This window comes from Phocoena sinus, chromosome 15, assembly GCF_008692025.1.
Source record: "Phocoena sinus isolate mPhoSin1 chromosome 15, mPhoSin1.pri, whole genome shotgun sequence".
NCBI classification, from domain to species: Eukaryota; Metazoa; Chordata; class Mammalia; order Artiodactyla; family Phocoenidae; genus Phocoena; species Phocoena sinus.
Genome location: NC_045777.1, coordinates 84,527,010 through 84,546,278, shown reverse-complemented (window position 1 = coordinate 84,546,278; position 19,269 = coordinate 84,527,010). Strand labels below are relative to the sequence as shown.

The window sequence follows — 19,269 nt, the reverse complement described above, 5'->3', positions numbered from 1 at the left end:
TTTTTTTTTTTTTTAAGGCTAACTTACTTTCCAGAAGGGTTGTTCCAATTTGCACTCCCACCTGGAATCTAGGTTTAAAAACCTACTCCGACTAAAACACTCCAGGGGCTCCAACAAGACCCCCTCCCCCAGGCTGGCTCCGGCTCTCTGCCCGCTTCCCCGGAATGGCTTCTCCCTTCCTCTGTTCCAGATCCACCAGCCTTCTTTCTGTTCCCGAACAGAATGAGCTTTCTCTGGCCTCAGGACTTTGCCCTGGCTGTCCCTCTGCCTAGAAGCCCCTTCCCACAAACCTCCCCACCAGGGGCTAGTCTCTCAGGCCCAGCGTCACCTTCTCAGAGGGGCCTTCCCTGACCACTAGACAATAATGCCCACCCATTCCCATAGACACGTGCCATTGTCTGTCCCACCACTGTCTGCCATCTGATGCTTCCACAAATGATTGTACCTGTTTATTGCCTACGAAACCCCATGGGGGCAGGGATCCTGATGTATCCCCTGAATCCAGAACAATGTCTCACAGGCACCGAGTAATTTTTATTTACACCCAGGGCGGCTCTGCATGGTTTCCTGCACTGGCCCTTTCACAGCTCTGGGGCCGTGGGAAGTATCAGGCTCGTTGACTTTGAGATTAACGACTGAACAACGGGCCACGTCCCCCTGGGCCACCCTCACTCACCAGGGGTGGGTCTCCAGGCGGGAAGAGGGGCTAGTCTGGTGGAAAGTGAGGGGAGGGCATCCACGTAGGGGCTTGGCACGAGTCCTGGCAGGCACCTCTGTTGATCCCACAGGGAGGGCTCAGCCCTGGTTGGGGGCTTCCCGTGGGCAGGCTCATCTACCTCCCACCTGGTTCTTGTTCTCCCCTTGAGGCCGGACCCCTTTCCGGGCAAGGAACACCCCCTCCCCTCATCGTGGACTCCTCCCAGGGCATGTTTTCTGAGCCTCAGCACGGGTCTCTTCTCTTAGGGCCAGGTTACAGATGAGCAATTGGAGGCTGGGAGAGAGGTGCGCGCCGGGACTGACAGCCCTGGGGAGGGTTATAATTCCACCTTCCTGGGAGAAAACTGAGGCTCAGTGATAGGAAGCGACCCCGTCAGGGTCTGATCCCAAGCGGCGAGCAGGGGGACCGCGGGCAGGGGTGGGGACCACGCGAAGGAGCGGCACAGGGGGCTGCGGCAGCCCCTAGACCTCTGTGGAATCCACACGTTTCTCCTGCCCGCGGAATCCTACTCACCCTTCAAAGCTTGGATCAGCTCACCGGGTAACCTGTCCCACCCACTCCTCGAGCACCGCAGGCCTCCCCCGCGAGGGGGCAAGGGTTGGTAGGGGTGGACGGGGTGCGGGGAGGGCGGCAGTAGGCCCGGGCACCCAGGCGGGGAGGTGGGCATGGGGGATGGCGGCTAGATCAGCCACGGGTCACCCCAGGGTCGCCGGGACCACCACGTCCCCCGGGGCGTCTGGGGCCGCGACCTCAACCTCCGCCCCTCCCCCGCCTCTGCGGGCGCAGCGGGCGGGAGACTGAGGCGGAGGGCGGGGAAGGAGGAGGGGAGAAAGGGGCGGGGCTCCGCGGGGGTGGCGGGCCGGGGCGGAGCGCGGGAGTCCCCGCCGTGCTCGCCGCTGCCGCTGCTGCTGCGCCCCCAGGACACGGTCGCCGACGCCGGTGCCGGCCGACCCGGGACCCGCAGAGGACGCCGGCCGCGCTCGGCCCGAGGAGCGGTGCGGGGAGCGGGGCTCAGGCGGTGCGGGGCGCGGGCGCCCGGGGGTCCCGGCGCGGGGGCGTTGGGCGCGGGCGGGGCTGGGAGCTTGGAGGACCCCAGGACCCGACCGGGCCGAGGTAAGCGGTCACCGCGGGGGAGGCGGGCGGTGGGCGGGGGGGGGGACCGGCTGAGACGCGGGGACCTGTCGGAGCCTTTGTCTGAGGCGCGCGCGGCCCGGCTCCGCGCCGGCTCCGGCCGCCGAGTCCAGGGATGGGGGCACGTGACCCCGGGGACCCCGAGTCCCCCACCTTCCCACCCCTATCCCGGAATGAGCGGGCTCCCACCACCACCCTATCCAGCATCTGGACCGGACCAGCCCCCCACCAGCCGATCTGCGAGGGCAGGACCCAGACCCGGGAAAGGGGGAGAGTGGCCGGCGGCTCCAGGCCCTGCTCAGGGCCGGGCGCCTCTGCGTCCCCGGGCACACCCTAAGCGTCCTTCCATCCCGAGTTCCCTCCTGAAACCTCCGCCGCGCCCCCTCACCCCTTCCCCCTGCCGGTCCCCTCCCAGCTCTTGGGAAAGGGCTGGAAGAGGTGTGGCCTGCACCCAGCGGTCGCCTCCGGGTGGTCCTGGGGTCTGCCCTTCGCCTGGGAGCGCAGGCCTGGGAACCAACTTTGTTGCCGACGGGGCTGGTCTCGCAGAAAGAGCCTGTGGGTGGGGGAACTGCAGCACCAAGGCCAGGGGCCAGGGCCTGGGGCTGGGCACCCTAGGAGCCAGCCAGCTCCTGTGGCCAGTGCGTTCATGCGTCCTCCCCGGGCTCCAGGAAGCGGGGGGCCCAAGGGTCTTGAAACCCACTTTCCTGTGGGCAGAACCAACAGGGAGGAGTTGGGCCAGTCCAGAAAGCTTGGCTGGGGAAAGAACAGCAGAGCTCATAAGCTGGCCCAGGCACAGGGGGCCAGGGCCAGCCAAGGGCGTCCAGCCAGCCGGGGCTTGGGGCTCATGAGGAGCCTGAGGCTCAAGGAGAGCGAACAGGCTGGCTTTCCGGATGGAATTCAGGCTCCCTTGTGCCCTCCGGCTGGAGCGCAGCCCCTGAGAGGGGTCATCCTAGCCTTGGGGTTCAGATACCCAGCGTCTTCACAATGTCCTGGGGGCACAGTTAGAACGCTTGTCCACTCAGTTGCCTCTGAAATGGGGGGAGCCAAAGGTGGTCGGCCTGGCGGGGCTCCCAATAGAAGCTGGACCCCTGGACCTGGCTCTCTGTGCCTCAGTTTCTCTTTCTGCAAAGTGGGGGCATGAGCCGGGCCTTCAGGACTGCTGGGGTCAGGAGAAGATCCCTGACCTGTCTGTCCGTAAATTTTCATTAAAGGGGGACCCAGGAGGCGGAGGGGCGGATGGGGGGAGAGCTGGGGCTCTGGGCTGCGGGCGTGGAGTTGGAGGGGGTGTTCTGGAGGGGCGGGTTGAGGCCTGCAGCCCAGGAGAGGTGGGGGCAGCCTCGGGGCACCCCCTGCCCTGCCACCATGGAAGGTGGTATCAGGGGTCATGGGGCCGCCGCAGGGGGAGCCAGAGCACCTCCCGGGAGGCGGACTGCAGGAGCACGTGGGGACAGTGGCTGAGGGGGGCCCTGTGGCTGGCAGCTGCCCGCCTCACCCGCTGAGCGGGCGGGAGCAGTCGGGCGGCCTCCTGGCTCGTCGCGGAACACGTCCGCCTTCCCGGGGGGCGTGGCCTCTGGGCGGGGCGGAGACCTCAGCGGGGAGGCCCGGCAGGTTTGGGGCGCCGCCGCGTCTCTGTGGGGAACACGGCCCAGGGGGTCGGGGGTGCACATCCTCCAGGGCTGGAGGGAGGAGTGTCCGTTGTTGTAGACCGCCGCTCTGCCGCTGGCCCCTTCCCCGGCCCCACCCAGGACGCTGGGTGGCTGGGGACAGAGGGTGTCCAAGCCTCCAGTGCAGGATCCTGCCTAAGGCCACAGTCACTCAAACCCAGGCCAAGCTCTGTCCTGTGTCTTGTTCGGCCCCCCCGGCTCCAGATGTGTCAGGAGGCCCGGGGCTGGGGGCAACAGGAAGAGCACCGAGACCAGAGGGGTTCACGCCTGGCTTCCCAGGCCCCAGAAGGAGAAGCCTGCAACCCTCCTCTCTGCTGCTCCTGGGTGCGCATCAAGCCGGGTCAGCCCCCGGATGGCAAGACCAGAATTTAGCCAGTGGTCAGGGCCCACCTGGAATAAGGGGTGGTTCCAGCCTCTCAGACCCCCACTAAAACTCTATGGGGAGCAAGGAAGGGGGCAAGCCCAGGGGAGGCACTCTGAAACTGGTCAGCACACCCGTCCGGAGGCTGGGGAGCAGGTAAACTGAGGCAGGAAGGACGTTAGATGGGACAAGCAGAGGTGGGGGAGCTGGGCGTGGCCGGCGCCATCCTCAGAGAGACTCGGAGTAGCGCCGGGCACGTGGGATCCCTCGGGAAGCGGTCTGTCTCCCGGCTTCTTCCGTGGGTTCCCCCATATGTGCTCGGGGCGGCCCGGGAAGCGGAAGTGCTACGCTCAGTACCCAGTGCTTCCGTGTCCCATCTTTGTCTCAAATTCTCTACAGCGAATTTGTATCCTTTTGGCAATCAGATAAATTAATAAAAGTTGTCAGCAAAACAAACCGATCAATGTTTCAGGGAAAGAACTAGACCTCCCAACACCCACAGGGTCACCTACACAATGGGGGTGTTACTCCCTCGAGGATCAATCAGCTCCTTCCTTTCCTCCAAAGATAAGGGCTACAGCTTTGAGCTGAGGCAAGAGAAACGGAGGAAGACCAAAGGGAGGACTTCCTGCTCCCCCACGTGGTCGGCCCCAAAACAGTGGGCCGTGGTGGCTCACGGTCCCACAGGCCTGGGTCCGGGTTCAGGCCCCACCGCTTACTGCCTGTGAGATCCGGGTGGTGGGCCGGCGGGACGTTCACGCTCTAACATCGGCTGTCAAATGAGTGAATGTCGGAACCCCCTCCCAGAGGGAGATGGTTCGTGGGACGCTCGAGCACGGTGCTGGCACACAAGCGTTCAGAATATTTCTCCCCCCGTCTCTTTCTCTCCGCTGTGCCCACTGCCGCCGCCCTCACGCGGGCCTCCAGCCTTGCTCTCCGCTGCAGCCAGGGAGCATCTTAAGACACAAGTCACGTGACATCGCTCGTCCACTCAGGGTAGTGTGCCCCTGCGTGCTGTTTCAAGGTGGGTGGGATGGATAGAGACGGTGGTCCCCCGGGGGTGCAGGCTTGGCCGCGTGGCAGTGGGGCAGGGATCCGCTCCTGGCCTCCCCAGCCTGTGTCATCTGCTTTCCCCGCAGCAGGGCTGCCATGGGCTCGGTGGGCAGCCAGCAACTCCAGGAGCCCAGCGTGGCGAGCACGCCACACAGGAGCGTGGTGATGAGCTTCAGCTTCGACAGCGGCCAGCTGGAAGAGGTGGTGGCAGGGGTAGCCCAGGCCCAGGACAGTAGGGCCAGGGGCATCCCGATTTTCACGGACTCTGGTGAGTGAGGGTGCGGCCAGGGTACGTGTCTGCCCCAAAGCAGGGACGGCTGTGGGAGCCTTCCCGGGATGGGGAACCTTGTGGGGGGGGGTCACTGAACCCAGGAGGCAGCGTCGGTCAGGATGGATTAGATCTGCTGTGGTAACAAACGAGCCCACCGGCCCAGTGCCTTCACTAATGCCGTGTGCCCAGGGAAGGCTCCATCTTAACGTGGGTTTCCACGACCACTGAGGAGGTGGGAGGGCACACGGTGAATCGTGCACTGACCTGTATGTAAACTTCTGTCTACGACTGACGCATATGGCGTTGGCTGCATTCTTGGGTCAGAGCAAGCCATGCCTCACTTCAGTGGAGATGGGAAAGTGTCCGAAAAGAGGACTGACGTGAGGTTCAAACATCCCAGTTTTGAGGACTTCCCTGGCGGTCCAGTGGTTAGGACTCCGCACTTTCACTGCCGAGGGTCCAGGTTCAATCCCTGGTCAGGGAACTAAGATCCCACAAGCTGCACAGCACAGCCCCCAAAAAAAAACCCCAAGAAAGAAATATCCGGTTTTCCACCTATCTGTGTGTCCTAGGGCAAATGCCTCAACCTTTCGGAGCCTCAGGTTCCCTACATGGAGGAAATAGGCCAGTTGCCTGTGAGATCAGACTGGCAGAGTGGGCAGTGGGCAGGTCTGGAGTTAGGCAGATTTGGGTTCAACCCCAGCTCCTGTCTCTGTCCACTCAGGGACCTTGGGTAAGTCACTGTTCTCTGGGCCTCAGTTTCTTCATCTGGAAAAGGGGAATGATCCTGGGGCCACCCTAATGTGCTTGCAATTGGATCCACAAAATGTGGCTTAAGACGTTTCCCGGCGCTCAGGAGGCCCCCCTGTAAGTGATAGCTCATTTGGGGGCTGGCTACAGGTTATACTAGGACCACTTCAGGCTCCGACATGCAGACTTACTCTCAGCTTCCATCCCCTCTCTTTGCAGATGGGGAGTGGAGATTCTGCGGGCTGAGACCCATGTTGGGTTGGGATAATCTCCCTGCACCCGTGTGTATGGACAGAGTCAGCTCGGGGCCCATCCCCAGGCTTCTCCTGGCCAGGTAGTGGATGCCACGTTGCCATGGCCATAGAATTGGATGGTGGCCATGGTGACCAGGGCAGTGGTGATTTTAGCTGTAATGGCTATGGTGACGGTGGCTGCATCAGTCTGGTTCTACCAGAGCCAGTAGGAGATAGACAGAGCTAGAAAGAGAGTTAAAGATGCAATAGAGATGTAGATGTATAGATATCCATATGCATTTATTATAGGACATTGGCTGGCTAAAGAGGAGGCTGGCTAAGCCAGTCTGAAGTCCATCAGGCAGGTGGTCAGGATGGAAGATGGCAAGCAGGCTGGAATCCCAGGGGCACAAGCCGTTTGGGGTCCCTGAGTTCTGGGAAGGCCTCAAGGTCTTACCTGATTAGGTCAGGCCCACCCAGGGTAAACTCCCTTTTGATCAAACTTAAAGTAACTAAGGAGGGCCTTTGTGTGATTTTTCTGTGAAAGAAAAATCTTTTCACAGCAGCACCTTGGTCGGTGTTTGATTGAACAACAGGCCTGTGGTTCAGCCTCCAGGTTGACCTACAAACTGACCATTACAGTCTACCCCTTACCAGCTTGCCTCCTATACACAGCTCCCTAAACCATACTTAGTCTCCAGATAAAGACACTAACAGTCAACCCCCCACCTACCAGGACATAACGGACCCCCATATGAACAAAAACACACTAACCCTTTCCCCAAGGGATGCAAAGTCCTTGTGTGTTGATATTCACACTTCTTTGATCCCCCAAACTTCAATACTGAGATACAGGGTTAACTGTTACGAACACATCTTACGTTAGATGATACGGGGGTGAGAAAGTGAATAAGATAAAAGCATATGATTAATACATACACATATTCATATCAAAAAAAGGAAGCAATATTCATAACAGTATCAGTCCTCATGTCTGTGACTAGTCACGTGATTGTAGCTGGTATTCATAACTACCTTCTCCCACCACCCATCCCATATTCCATTTGCCCACCACAAGTATCTTAACTGGTCACGGTTCTTTGCCCAGTGGGTGACCCAAGCTTCGTTATTTTTTTTTTTCTTGGCCGCGCCATGTGGCTTATGGGATCTTAGTTCCCCAACCAGGGGTCAAACCTGGGGCCCCAGCAGTGAGAGTGCCAACTCGTAACCACTGGACCAGCAGGGAATTCCCCCAACCTTCATTCTTGAAGGCTCTGGATCACTAGCAGTCCTGCTGGACTTGGGTTGGTATCGTTTTCCATTGACTGTGTCACAGGGATCGCACGTCCTGAGAGAGGCCGTGAGGAATCTCCTGTCTCGCGGACCTACTCTCTCACTCCCACACGGGAGCAATCTGATTTCCCAGTGATGACGGTCAGGCTCTGTCCCCACAGCCAGAGCAGCCGCCCTGCTCTCTGCAGGATTACCGTGTCTCGGGGGGAAACCGTTCCTCCCTTTGGAGCAAAGCCCTCTGGCCCAGCGGAGCCTCAAGTCATGGGGGTGGGAAGCAAACATTTTGCTGCTGGATCTCTAAGGGGCATAGTGAGTGGTCCCACTCCCACTTCTGCCTGTGGTTCCTGGATGTGTGAACGCTAACTGGGAGAATCAGCCCTGTATATTGGACGCTGGTTTAGAGCTTAGGTAGCCTCCCAGAGGACACTGCCTCAGCCCCACCAGGTCTGGCCACCCAGCTGGTCCCGGAGCTGAGTCTCCAAAAGGCCGTTTCACTGTTCTCTCCAGCCAGCTGCTTCAGTGGCCATGATGGTGAGAGTCACGGTGGCAGCAGCCTCTTGGTAACGGACAGTGGCTCTGGTGATGGCTGCACTGGCCGCGGTATTGGTGGTTGTATGTCTGGCAGCCATGACTGTGATGACTGGGGCAGCTGGGGCCACGAAGGTGGAGAGCGGCCACAGTGACAGTGACCATGGTTACAGTGGCTGTAAGGTGATGATAACAGCTGTGATGCAGCAGCTTTGGCGACCATGGCTATGGGGATGGATGGTGGCCAGGGTGACGGCAGCCGTGATGCTGGTGGATACAGTGGCCGTGGCCACAGTGATGATGGACCGTGGGTATGGTGATGGTGGCCATGATGGTGGGTACGATGGTGACAGTGGCCATGGTGTTTGGTGACTTTTGATAATGGCCATGATGGTGGTGGCGTGGGCAGCTGTGGCCATAGTGATGGAGAGTAGCCACGGTCATGATGGCTTTGGTGGCTTGGATATGGTGAGAGTGGCCATGGTGATGGTAGCTAAGGCGGCAGTGCTTCTGGTGGCAGTGACAGATGCATGGTGGGAGGCCGTGTCTGTGGCTCGGGTGGCAGCCGGAGTAGCTGTGGCTATGGTGGTCGTGATGGGGGTGCCGTGGTGGACTGCGGCCCTGATGTGGTGATCGCGGCTGCGAATGGGCTGGTCCGCGTCTCACCTGGCGTCTGGGTTTGCGGGCAGAGGAGCCGGTGCCTGACGACCGCTACCGCGCCGTCTACTTTGCAACGCTCCTGGCTGGCGTGGGCTTCCTGCTGCCGTACAACAGCTTCATCACCGACGTGGACTACCTGCACCACAAGTACCCAGGTGGGTCCCCCACAGTCGCGTCCTGCCATCGCGTGCTGCCCTGCACACGTGGCTCAGGCCTGCCACCCTCCAGAAACCCCCTGGGCAGGACCCCACTCGGGGAGCCCATTTTATTCAAACCCTAGCTCGGCTGTGAATTGCTGTGTGACCCCAAGGGCAGCCACTCACCCTCTCTGGGCTGTCAGCCCCTTTGGGGCAGAGGGAGGAAGCAGTGCCTGGCGGGGGCAGGTGCAGAGGGTGGGGCTCCCCTGAACGCCTGTTACCCCCCCCCCCACCAGGGACCTCGATTGTGTTTGACATGAGCCTCACCTACATCCTGGTGGCGCTGGTGGCTGTGCTCCTGAACAACGCTCTGGTGGAGAGACTGAGCCTGCATACAAGGATCACCGCGGGTACGCTGCCCGCTGCCCCCCGGCTCCCGGCCCTCACCCCGTCCGTCACGTGCCCCTCCAGTCCCTGCGTGCGCCTCACTCTCCTTGTCTGTAAGAGGGGCGCACCTCCTAGGAATGTCATGGGGTTCAGCTATGGAAACAGTGTCAGGCCCATGTGCGTGTAACACGCGCTGGCGTGATGCCTGCGCCTGGCGAGGCTGCTGTGCACCCCGCGTGTGTCCCGGGGCCCTCGCTCTTCCCTGCTCTTCCTCTCCCATTTGTCTCCATGGTAACATTCAGCTTCAAAACCCAGCTGGAGGCGCCTCCTCCAGGAAGCCTTCTGGGTGCCCCTCCTAGAACTCTAAGATGTCCCCACCCTCCCAGTATTAAGGGGAAAGGCAGAGAGAGGGCACCTCAGACCTGGCTCGATGTTGGGGGATGAGGGGGCTCCCCCAGCCCGCCATCGATTGCCACCTCTCTGACCTCTCCCCACACAGGCTACCTCTTAGCCTTGGGCCCCCTCCTGTTCATCAGCATCTGTGACGTGTGGCTGCAGCTCTTCTCTCGTGACCAGGCTTATGCCGTCAACCTGGCCGCGGTGGGCACCGTGGCCTTCGGCTGCACAGGTAGGGCCAGGGGCCGGGGTGGGCTGAGCCCCTGGGTGCCCACTGCGGGCCGTCCCACCGGCCCTGTTCGTGTGCTGGGGGCATGTTAATACAGGGTGAGCCAGGCTCAGTGCCGGTACGTTTCCACGTGCACACGGGCGAGTCTACTTTCACACGTGCACGTCTGCTTTCACACATGCATGCACACTGCACACCCAAAGGGCTGCGTGCGCTGGTCACACACAGAGTCAGAGCACACACTCCACACACATGTCCACATGCCCACATGCCATGTGGACATGGAGGCAGTTCCCTGGTTTTCTCAGGTATAAACCGGGCTTCACAACCTCTCCTGCCCATGTCACCGTGTCACTGTGTTTCTCTTGGGCGGTAGCTTTCAACATTTTTTTTTTTAACTTTTTATTTTGAAACTGTTTCAAACCTATGGAAAGTTAAGAATAATATAATGAGTTCCCCTATACCTTTCACCTAGATTCACCAATTGTTAACATTTTGCCACATGTGCTCTCTTTCCTTTGCTGGCTTTCTCTGTTCCCCCTCCCTGCGCCCACCTTCTTCTTTTTTTTTTTTTTTTTTAAAAGAATCTTTTAAAAAAAATATGTATTTATTTATTTGGCTGCGCTGGGTCTTAGTTGCGGCATGCAGGATCTTCGCTGCCGAGCGTGGGATCTTTAGTTGTGGCATGCGGGATCTAGTTCCCTGAACAGGGATCGAAGCCGGGCCCCCTGCCCTGGGAGCGCAGAGTCTTAACCACTGGACCACCAGGGAAGTCCCCCTCCTCCACCTTCTAAAGTATATGTATATATATGAAATTTCCCCTAAATATATATAAATAGAAAACGTATGTTTTGTCCTTAAACCGTTTGGGAATTACTTGCAGACACCATCATGGTTCTTTGCCTAAATGGTAACAGTTCAGGGTGTTTAACAGCTAAACCTAAGACATCTCTTCTAGAACCACATTTACAATTGCCAAAATCAGGACATTTAACATTGATACAATACTATTATCAGATCTACAATCCATAATCATGTCACTGTTTGTCGCGGTAACATCCTGTACAGCGTTTGGTTTTTCTGACCCAGGACCCAGCCCAGGATCACACGTTGCATCACTGGTCACATTCTTAGTCTCCTTTAATCCGAAAGGTCCTCAGCCTTTCTCTGTCTTCTGTGGCAATGATGTTTGCAAAGGTCCAGGCCAATTGTTCTGTTGATGGTGACTTTCAGAAAGAGATACATTTCACATTATGACCCAGCACACATGTGTGCGTGTGTGTGTGTGTGTGTGTGTGTGTGTGTGTGTGTGTGTTTATAAATGAAATCAAGGCTTTGTGAAATAATATTCTCAATCCAGGCTTTGTACTCAGGTCTGCTCTATTTCGTTAAAAAAAAAAAAAAAATGCTGATAACCCCACCAGGAAGGAGATGCTAGTTTTTCAGCCCTGCTCCAGGGTTTACTTCCAGGCGTGGAGTCACTAGACCACAGGGCTTGAGCCAGTACATTTTCATTTTCCCCAGATACTGCTGCACTTCTGTCTTGTTGGTCAGGATGAGACGTTATGCTGTGGTAACAAACGAGCCCAGAGGTCTCAGTGGCTTCTCAGAACCGGCCTTATTTCTGACCCTTGCTGCACGTCCAGCGTGTCAGTGGGATTATTTCCACACTCACTCGGACCGCCGGTGGCTCCCCGTCTGTAACACATGGCCTCTTCTGTGGCCGCCCCTGGGGAAAGACAGACCAGAAGACCATGTGGGCTTTTCCTACCTGGTCCAGGAGTGACGCGTGTCATCTCTGCTTGAGTGTCAATGACCAGAGGAGGTTGGGGAGCCTGGCCAGCCCCGGGGCGGGGACGTCGAAGGCAGGACTGTGCTATGCAGGGGGTGGTGCTGTTTCCACCCCACCCCGCGAGGGGATTGGACAGGGTCCCTCTGCCCCCAGTGGTGTTAATGTCTTTTCCCAGCAACCCTTGCCAACTGTGTTCTCAAACTTCTGAATTCTGTTCCAAGCAAACAGGTGATAAGTGGTGTCTCATGGTTATTTCTCTCTCTCTCTCTCAAGTGCAGCAATCCAGCTTCTACGGGTACACGGGGATGCTGCCCAAGAGGTACACGCAGGGGGTGATGACGGGGGAGAGTGAGTATCTGCAGACCTCAGAGCTGCCTAGGCTCTGGGACCCTCTTCCTGGGACCGAGGCGGGGCTGGCGATCGCCTGGCTGGCTGGTGGGGGGCCGGACTGGAGGGACGAGGTTGTGATAGGCGTGGTCTCTGCGGGTGCAGAGTCCTCTGTGATGTGAGGAGCACGTACCACACTCTGGGCATGGGTCTCGAGTGTCTCGCAGCGTCTGTGCAAGGCGTGCGTTTTGTGTGTGCATGTGTGTGCAGGGCAGCTCATCTACACCCGTGACGTCAAGTGCCGGCCCTCAGCACCAAGCTCTCCTCAGAGACCCACCCGCACTTGGCAACTCAGACTCCCTTTCCCAAGCCCAACACGTCATCCCACCGGCCCCTGCTCAGTGACGGGCACCCCCTTGCTCAAACCTGAGACCTCCCCGACACCCAGTGCTCTAAGTCCCTGCAAGTCATGTGGACCTGCCCTCCGGGGTGATCCCTGCGCCCCAGCCCTGGTCCGAGCAGCCGACTCCCCCTCTTGTCTTGCTGCCCTCCAGCACGGGGGCCGCCCCACCCTCAGCCCAGCCGCAAGCACTTCGGAGCACCTCGTCCAGATGTCCTCAGTCTTCCTTCCGGGCCTGGATGGGCCAGGCTCAGCCGTGCTGTGGGGCAGGACTCGGGTGGACTCTGGGCCCCATTTCTCCCCTTTGGGGTACTCTGTACCCTCTACATACGGTGAGGCCCACCAGGTGCCCCCAGGGCTCCAAGCCTCGCGTCTGTGGAATTTGGTTCCGGGAAGGTACCCCGCTTGCCGTGACCCCCACCACCTTCCCCTGTGACCTTAGGACCCCACCCACCTGGTTCCAAGCCCACCACTTCCTTGCTCCGCAAACACAAACATGTAGAGCTCATGCCCGCCCTCTGCCAATGGATGCTCGCCCCTCGTCTCTGCCTGTCCCCCCAAATCCTGCACAATCATTGGTGTTTTTCTGCGACCCGTTTGGGGCCTCTCCCCAACAAGCCCCAGAAGGAAGGGCCTGCGTGCGTCGTCCCCACTGTGTCCTCAGGGCGGACGGTGCCGGGCGCGCAGCAGACACGTGATCAGTGCGCCTGGGGTGGGGTGTGTGTGAGCCGGGCGCAGGGGCCAGAGAGGGGCGGTCTGCGCGGGCGCATCCTGTGGGCTGCCACAGCGTGTCCGCGTCCCAGGGCTGCGGGGCGGGGTCGAGTGGGCGGGGTCGCCCGCGTCACGGCCACTCCCCCCGCAGGCACGGCGGGCGTGATGGTCTCCCTGAGCCGCATCCTCACGAAGCTGCTGCTACCCGACGAGCGGGCCGGCACGCTTATCTTCTTCCTGGTCTCCGCGGGCCTGGAGCTGCTCTGCTTCCTGCTGCACCTGCTGGTGCGGGGCAGCCGCTTCGTGCTCTACCACACGGCGCGGCCCCGCCCCGGCCGCACGGCCGGCTACCGCGTGCACCACGACGTGGCCGCCGAGGACGTGCACTTTGTAAGTCGCGAGGTCGGTGGAGGGAGCCGGGAGGCCCGGCACGGCCGCCGCCCCGTCCCAGCCGAGCTCCTCCAGCCGCGCCCCGCTGTCGCTGTCGTCTCAGGCTCCAGCTCCTCCTGTGGCCCGAGGCTCCTAGCCACGGGCCCTCCTTCGTCCTGTGGACCAAGGTTTCATCCCTTGGTGGCACCACACACCTGAGGCCTGAGGCCCCCTGGCTGTGACAGCCCACACCTGAGGCCTTAACCTCCCCACGCCCCCGGTGTGATGGCCCACACCTGTGGCCTCCCCCGCAGGCCCGCCCGGAGCCATCCTGGGGAGCTGGGGCGCCCCGGACACTGCGCGGAGCCAGAGGCCGGGCAAAGGGAGGCCGGCTGAGACAAGGCCCACGTCAGAAACCGGGGCCCCCTTAATGGTCACGGAGGGTCCGCGAGGGGCTCTGGGCTGAGACCTGAGCCGTGCGGAGGGGTGTGAGGACCCACACGAAAGGCATGGGGGCGGGGCGGGGGGGGGGGGGCAGAGGGAAGCGCACGCGCAGAGGCTCCGGGGGCGTGGGAGGAGCTTGGCGTGTTTGCGGGACGGCGAGGAAGCGCAGGCAGGAGCCTGCGGGGGGGGGGCTCTCACCGAAACGCGTCCCACCCTGTATCCCCTCCAGGAGCACCAGGGCCCAGGCCTGGCCAACGGCGGGTCCCCGAAGGACAGCCCAGCCCACGAGGTGACTGGCGGCGGGGGAGCCTACACGCGCTTCGATGTGCCTCGGCCGAGAATCAGGCGCAGCTGGCCCTCCTTCCGAGGTGGGGCGGGCTGGGCCCCGGCGTCCCGTGTCTCGTCTGCGCGCGCGGAGGGCAGGGGGTGTTCCGGCGGGCTGGGGCCCCTTAGGTGTGCGGCCCCCTGACGCCGCCGGCCGCCCACAGCCCTGCTGCTGCACCGCTACGTGGTGGCCCGCGTCATCTGGGCGGACATGCTCTCCATTGCCGTGACCTACTTCATCACGCTGTGCCTATTTCCGGGTCTCGAGTCCGAGATCCACCACTGCATCCTGGGCGACTGGCTGCCCATTCTCATCATGGCCGTGTTCAACCTCTCTGACTTCGTGGGCAAGGTGGGCGCCCCCGCCAACCCTCCCGGCCCTGGGGGAGGACGCCGTGGGTGGGGGCAGCAGACGCCAGGGTCACTGCGGGAGCCGCGGGGAGGGTCCCCGGGGAGGCGCAGGCCCCAAGCTGAGGATGCCCGTGGCTCCTGGTGGGGAGGGCGGGAGCAGAGCCATGGTCCAGACCGCAGCTGGGAGCAGTTGAGGGAGGCGGCGCTTGCCCCACACTCACTAGTTGAGCACAGGTGTGGGCACACGGAGGAGGGCACCCAGAAATGGCTGGCCTGTCGTTGGTCTTCTGTAGAAGACCGCAAGGCTCAGAGAGGGAAAGCCATCTGCTTGGGGTCACACAGCTGGGAGGTCTGAGAAACTCGAATCTGTGCTTCCCGAGGGAGCAAAGCTTAGTTAGTGGGTTCAGTTGCTGCCGCTTCGTACGTGTTGATGCAGGTGGGCCTGACCCTCTGGGCCTCTGTATCCTCGTTTCTCAAATAATGTCAAGAGCCCCACCCGGCGAGCGTGCTGTGCAGGCTGAAGAGGGGCACGTGTGTCGTGTTTAGCTGGGTGCCGGGCACACAGCGAGGACTGTGTGTCGCCATATGAGGGGTTTGGTGGACAAAGGTGGGAAAGGATGGGGACGCGGCCTGAGCCGGGAGTGTCTAGGGATAGGGGTGTGTCTGGAGGCTGCCGGGAAGACGCAAGGGGAGTCGCATGGGCCCACATGTCTGTCTCCCCACAGATCCTGGCGGCGCTGCCCATGGACTGGCAGGGCACCCACTTGCTGGCCTGCTCCTGCCTCCGTGTGGTCTTCATCCCCCTCTTCATCCTGTGCGTCTACCCCAGCAGCACGCCCGCCCTCCGCCACCCGGCCTGGCCCTGCATCCTCTCCCTACTCATGGGCATCAGCAACGGCTACTTCGGCAGCGTGCCCATGATCCTGGCGGCGGGCAAAGTGAGCCCCAAGCAGCGGGAGCTAGCAGGTAAGGCCCTGCTCGGCCCGCGCCCTGCTCGCCTGCAGGACTGTCCACCGTCAGGCAGGGAAACCCAGGCCCGTAGAAGTCAAGACCACACAGCGAGAAGCTACCTTTGGGTCCCAGGGTCAAGTCAGCCTTGGGGCTCGTAGCTTGGGGACGTTCGCCAACCACTTACCCCCTCGTTCATCTCACAGCTACTTGGTGAGCCCCTACCGTGCACCAGGCACTGTTCTAGGTTCTGGGGACACAGTGGTGACAAAACAGTGATCCCTGTGTTTGTGGGGTTGACAGTCCAGAGGTGACAAAGAGACAAAATGATGTAACGTGTTGGATGGTGATGAGCGTGGTCGAGGAATGTAAAACAGAGTAATGGGACGAGGGAGTCGTGGTCGGGGGTTCACAATGGAAGCAGAGCAGTCTGGGAAGGCTTCACTGAGGAGGTGACTTGAGCAGAGACCTGGAGAAAGTAGTGAGGGGCCACGTGACAATGCAAGGGAAGAGTGTTCGGAGTGGCGGGGATAGCATGTGCAAAGGCCCTGGGGCAGGGGGTGGCAGTGGAGTAGTAAACAGGTGGGAGGGGCCTGGAAGAAAGTGCTGGATTCTGGATCCGTTTTGACTGCAGGGCCCACGGGGCCAGCTGATGGACTAGGAGATGGAGTGTGAGAAAAGGACGGGGGGTGGGGCGAGGGGGGAGGTCAAGAAGGACTCCCAAGGGGGGCCTGCTGCTCAGTGCAAGAAGGTTGGATTGCCGTCAAGTGAGATGGGGAGGGGGCCGTGTGGGAAGGGGCACTGGAGGGGGATTCTGGACACAGTAGGTTCAGGAAGCCCAGTAGACATCCTAAGTAGTCCATGACGAGGAAGCAGTTGGAGGTAGGAGGCTGGAGAGAAAGAGAAGCAGGCGAGGCCTGGAGCGCCCGGCACTTTCAGTCAGGGTGGAACAGTCCTGGGGCGGCCACCTCCCAGGCGGGAGCTGGCCGTGGTCACTGCTTCACACCTGAGAAGCTAGGGCTTCGGCTCCAGCCCTCGCTGTGGCCCCCCTCCCGCCAGCTGAGGTCTGGTCCTGTCTGCAGGGAACACCATGACCGTGTCCTACATGACGGGGCTGACGCTGGGCTCGGCCGTGGCCTACTGTACCTACAGCCTCACGCGGGACGCCCACGGCACCTGCCCCGACCGCTCCGCCGCCAACGCCTCCTTCCCCGCTGGCCTCTGAGCCAGGCCTGGGCCCCCAGCCCTGCCCAGGGAGGGCTGCCGGGGCCCTTCCCCACCCCTGCCTGCAGTGCCTGCGGGGCCCCGGCCTCCTCCCCGTGCCAATACCGCCACCCTCTCTGGGCCCACCTGCCCTCACTCCGGCCCCAAGGTTCTGCCAAGTTCTCGGAGGCCTGGACGTGTGGCTGCCACAGGGTCCCGCCAGCACTGTGTTCTGTGTTCCGTCTCACGCCGCCCTTTGCCACCTGCGTGTGTCTGGTGGTCCCAGTGCCAGCCAGGACAGTGACAGACCACCAGCTGGTGTCCCCTTCTGGTGACCCTCACCTGGCTCTGCTTTGAGGGCCCCATGGCCCCAGCCACACCGTCCTCAGCACCTCCTTCACTGGGGACCCCTCGCCCCCAGGTCTCCCCCCGTCCCCGTTCTTAAACGCTGGGTCTCCCCAGCAAAATGCGTTTGCCGTGAAGGAGCTGTAAGCTCTGGGTCTGAATGGTTTCAGACCACGGTCTGCGCTGGCCTTTCTGCAACCCCAGCTTTGGTGCTGGCCTGGGTGCACCCACCCCATGCCAGCACCCCATGTGCACCCTGGTACCCACCTGATGCCACAGGCCTGGGGGTCTGTGCCTGCCTGGGGACCCCCGATGATTTTTCCGGATCCTCCACCTGTGATACAGGAGGGGGACAGTTTGGGGGCCGCAAAGCAGGGCCCACACCCTGGCTAAAGTCAACCTGTGACCTAGGCCTTGAGCCCTGTCCAGGGAGGCCCAGGGAGGGACAGAAAGGCTGGAGTCCCTGGCAAGTAGGAAGGCGTGGGGTCCCCCCAGAGGTCCTGGCTGGCTCGGTGCCCTGAGCTGGGGGCGTTCCCAGATCATCCTGCCAAAGACGGGTTTCTCCATGGGGAGGACAGGTACCCACGGCACCGCTGTGACCACCCTGCCCCTCTGCGTCTGGTGTCCACCCGTCTGTCCACTAACTGTACCGCACTGGCCATTAAAGATGAGGGCAGAGCGACTGCCCCACCGCCGCCTCCAAGTAGCGTCTGTGCCGCCATCGCAGCCCCTGCGGTGGGAGGAGGGGTCCTGGTGGGACACGGCCCACGACTGGGAACCCAGGCTTCCCTCCAGACACCTGGTAGGCCCAGGACAGATTTGTGTGGAGGGGTGGACAGTCGGGGTGGGGAGAGGAAGCATTTGGGGTTTAAAGGGCACCTTGGTGCCCCTTTGGCCCTCAGAACAGTCAGAGACAGTGGCTGCATCGCGCCCACTCGAAGGGGGAGAAAAGGAGGGGAGATAGCTTGCCCCCTGCCCTGAGGGATCAGAGCCGGGACCGGAGGCTGAGCGTTCCGGGGTCCCGTCCCGGCCCTGTTGCTGATGCGTGTGGTTTGGACAAATTCCTCCACTATCCTGTTTCAGTTTCCCCAAGACAGGGGTTGCCCCGCTCTTTGACGTGGGTTCCGTGGAGGAGGGTTGGGGAGGAGGGGGCCGGCTGCCTGAGGGTGGCCTGTGCTCCAGGCAGGCCCGCGACCTTGGGAACCCACCCACCTCCGGACAGGCACCGCCCCCTGCAGCCACGTGGGTCAAGACCACGCGGGGCGCCGCCCCAGGGGCCACTTGGTGGCACCAGCGTGCCGCTCCTTCCCAGACTCTGGGTATGCGGGGGTGGGGCACGCACTACCTCGTGACTCAGTTTCTCTGAAACGGGAGGACCGTCGGAGCCCTTCCCCAGCCACACGCCGAGCTGACTGCCTTCGTCATGGCCTCACCGTTCCCTCCACAGACCAACCCTCAAACAGCAAAGCCGGATGGCCGTCCGTGTCCCATCCACGTGCAGTGCGCTGGGTTGCTGGGCGGGTGCCCGTGGGGGCCGGCCTGTAGCTGCCCTGGGTAGGGGGCGGGTGGCGACGCCAGGACCTGGGCCCAGCCTCCCCAGTCCCGGCAGGGCTGCCGCCCCTCCATTGCACCCTGGCTCAGGGCCACCCAGACCGGCAGCACTGCTGTCATTTCCTCCAGTGTGGGTGCGGCCGGGAGGGCTCTGCACCTCGTGCTTTTGTTCTGTTCCGGCCTTGCTCTTAACAGCAGTCCCAGTTGTGGCCTCCTCCACTCTCCTTTTTCCTGAAGTGTGACTGACGTACAGTATTATGTGAGGTACAGGTGTACAGTGTAGTGATTCACAGTCCTTAAGGATTGAACTTCATTTATAGTTATTGTAAAATATTGGCTATATTCCCCATGTTGGACAAATATCCTTGTAGCTAATTTTACACCTAATAGCTTGTACCTCTTACTCCCCTACCCCTATCTTTCCCTTCCTCCTTTTCCTCTCCCCACTGGTCACCACGAGTTTGTTCTATCTGTGAGTCTGGTTTTTTTTTACGTTATATTCACTAGTTTGTTGTATCTTTTAGATTCCACATATAGGTGATATCACAGTATTTGTCTTTCTCTGTCTGACTTATTTTACTTAGCATAACGCCCTCCCAGTCCATCCATGTTGTTGCGTATGGCAACATTTCGTTCTTTTTTATGGCTGAGTAGTATTCCATAGTATGTATGTTCCACACCTTCTTTATCCAT

General features: G+C 60.9%; 1 protein-coding gene across 5 annotated transcripts; it reads left to right on the top strand.

Annotated features, from left to right (window-relative positions):
* The first annotated feature begins 1,798 nt into the window (after nucleotides 1-1,798).
* SLC29A4 (solute carrier family 29 member 4) lies at nucleotides 1,799-17,691 on the top strand. 5 transcript variants are annotated; one of them, XM_032605701.1, is made up of 12 exons: nucleotides 1,799-1,831; nucleotides 4,802-4,870; nucleotides 5,017-5,195; nucleotides 8,692-8,817; nucleotides 9,096-9,209; nucleotides 9,686-9,814; nucleotides 11,877-11,951; nucleotides 13,193-13,431; nucleotides 14,084-14,222; nucleotides 14,343-14,530; nucleotides 15,255-15,495; nucleotides 16,560-17,691. In XM_032605701.1, exons 3-12 carry the CDS (start codon nucleotides 5,024-5,026, stop codon nucleotides 16,700-16,702), a joined length of 1,566 nt encoding a protein of 521 aa, XP_032461592.1. In that variant the 5' UTR covers nucleotides 1,799-1,831; nucleotides 4,802-4,870; nucleotides 5,017-5,023; the 3' UTR covers nucleotides 16,703-17,691. The 5 variants fall into 5 exon arrangements, with proteins under 5 accessions (XP_032461592.1, XP_032461594.1, XP_032461589.1 ...); XM_032605698.1 differs by having other exon boundaries at nucleotides 1,809-1,831; nucleotides 4,802-4,898; XM_032605699.1 differs by having other exon boundaries at nucleotides 1,809-1,831; nucleotides 4,802-4,898; nucleotides 5,014-5,195.
* Nucleotides 17,692-19,269: the final 1,578 nt, after the last annotated feature.

What these genes read in the sequence shown, in the direction of transcription:
- SLC29A4 (XM_032605701.1), top strand. Translation starts at nt 5,024, where the DNA reads ATGGGCTCGGTGGGCAGCCAGCAACTCCAGGAGCCCAGCGTGGCGAGC. An exon ending in CCCGATTTTCACGGACTCTG is followed by an intron (nt 5,196 to 8,691) that starts GTGAGTGAGGGT and finishes GTTTGCGGGCAG; the next exon opens with AGGAGCCGGTGCCTGACGAC. An exon ending in CGTGGCCTTCGGCTGCACAG is followed by an intron (nt 9,815 to 11,876) that starts GTAGGGCCAGGG and finishes CTCTCTCTCAAG; the next exon opens with TGCAGCAATCCAGCTTCTAC.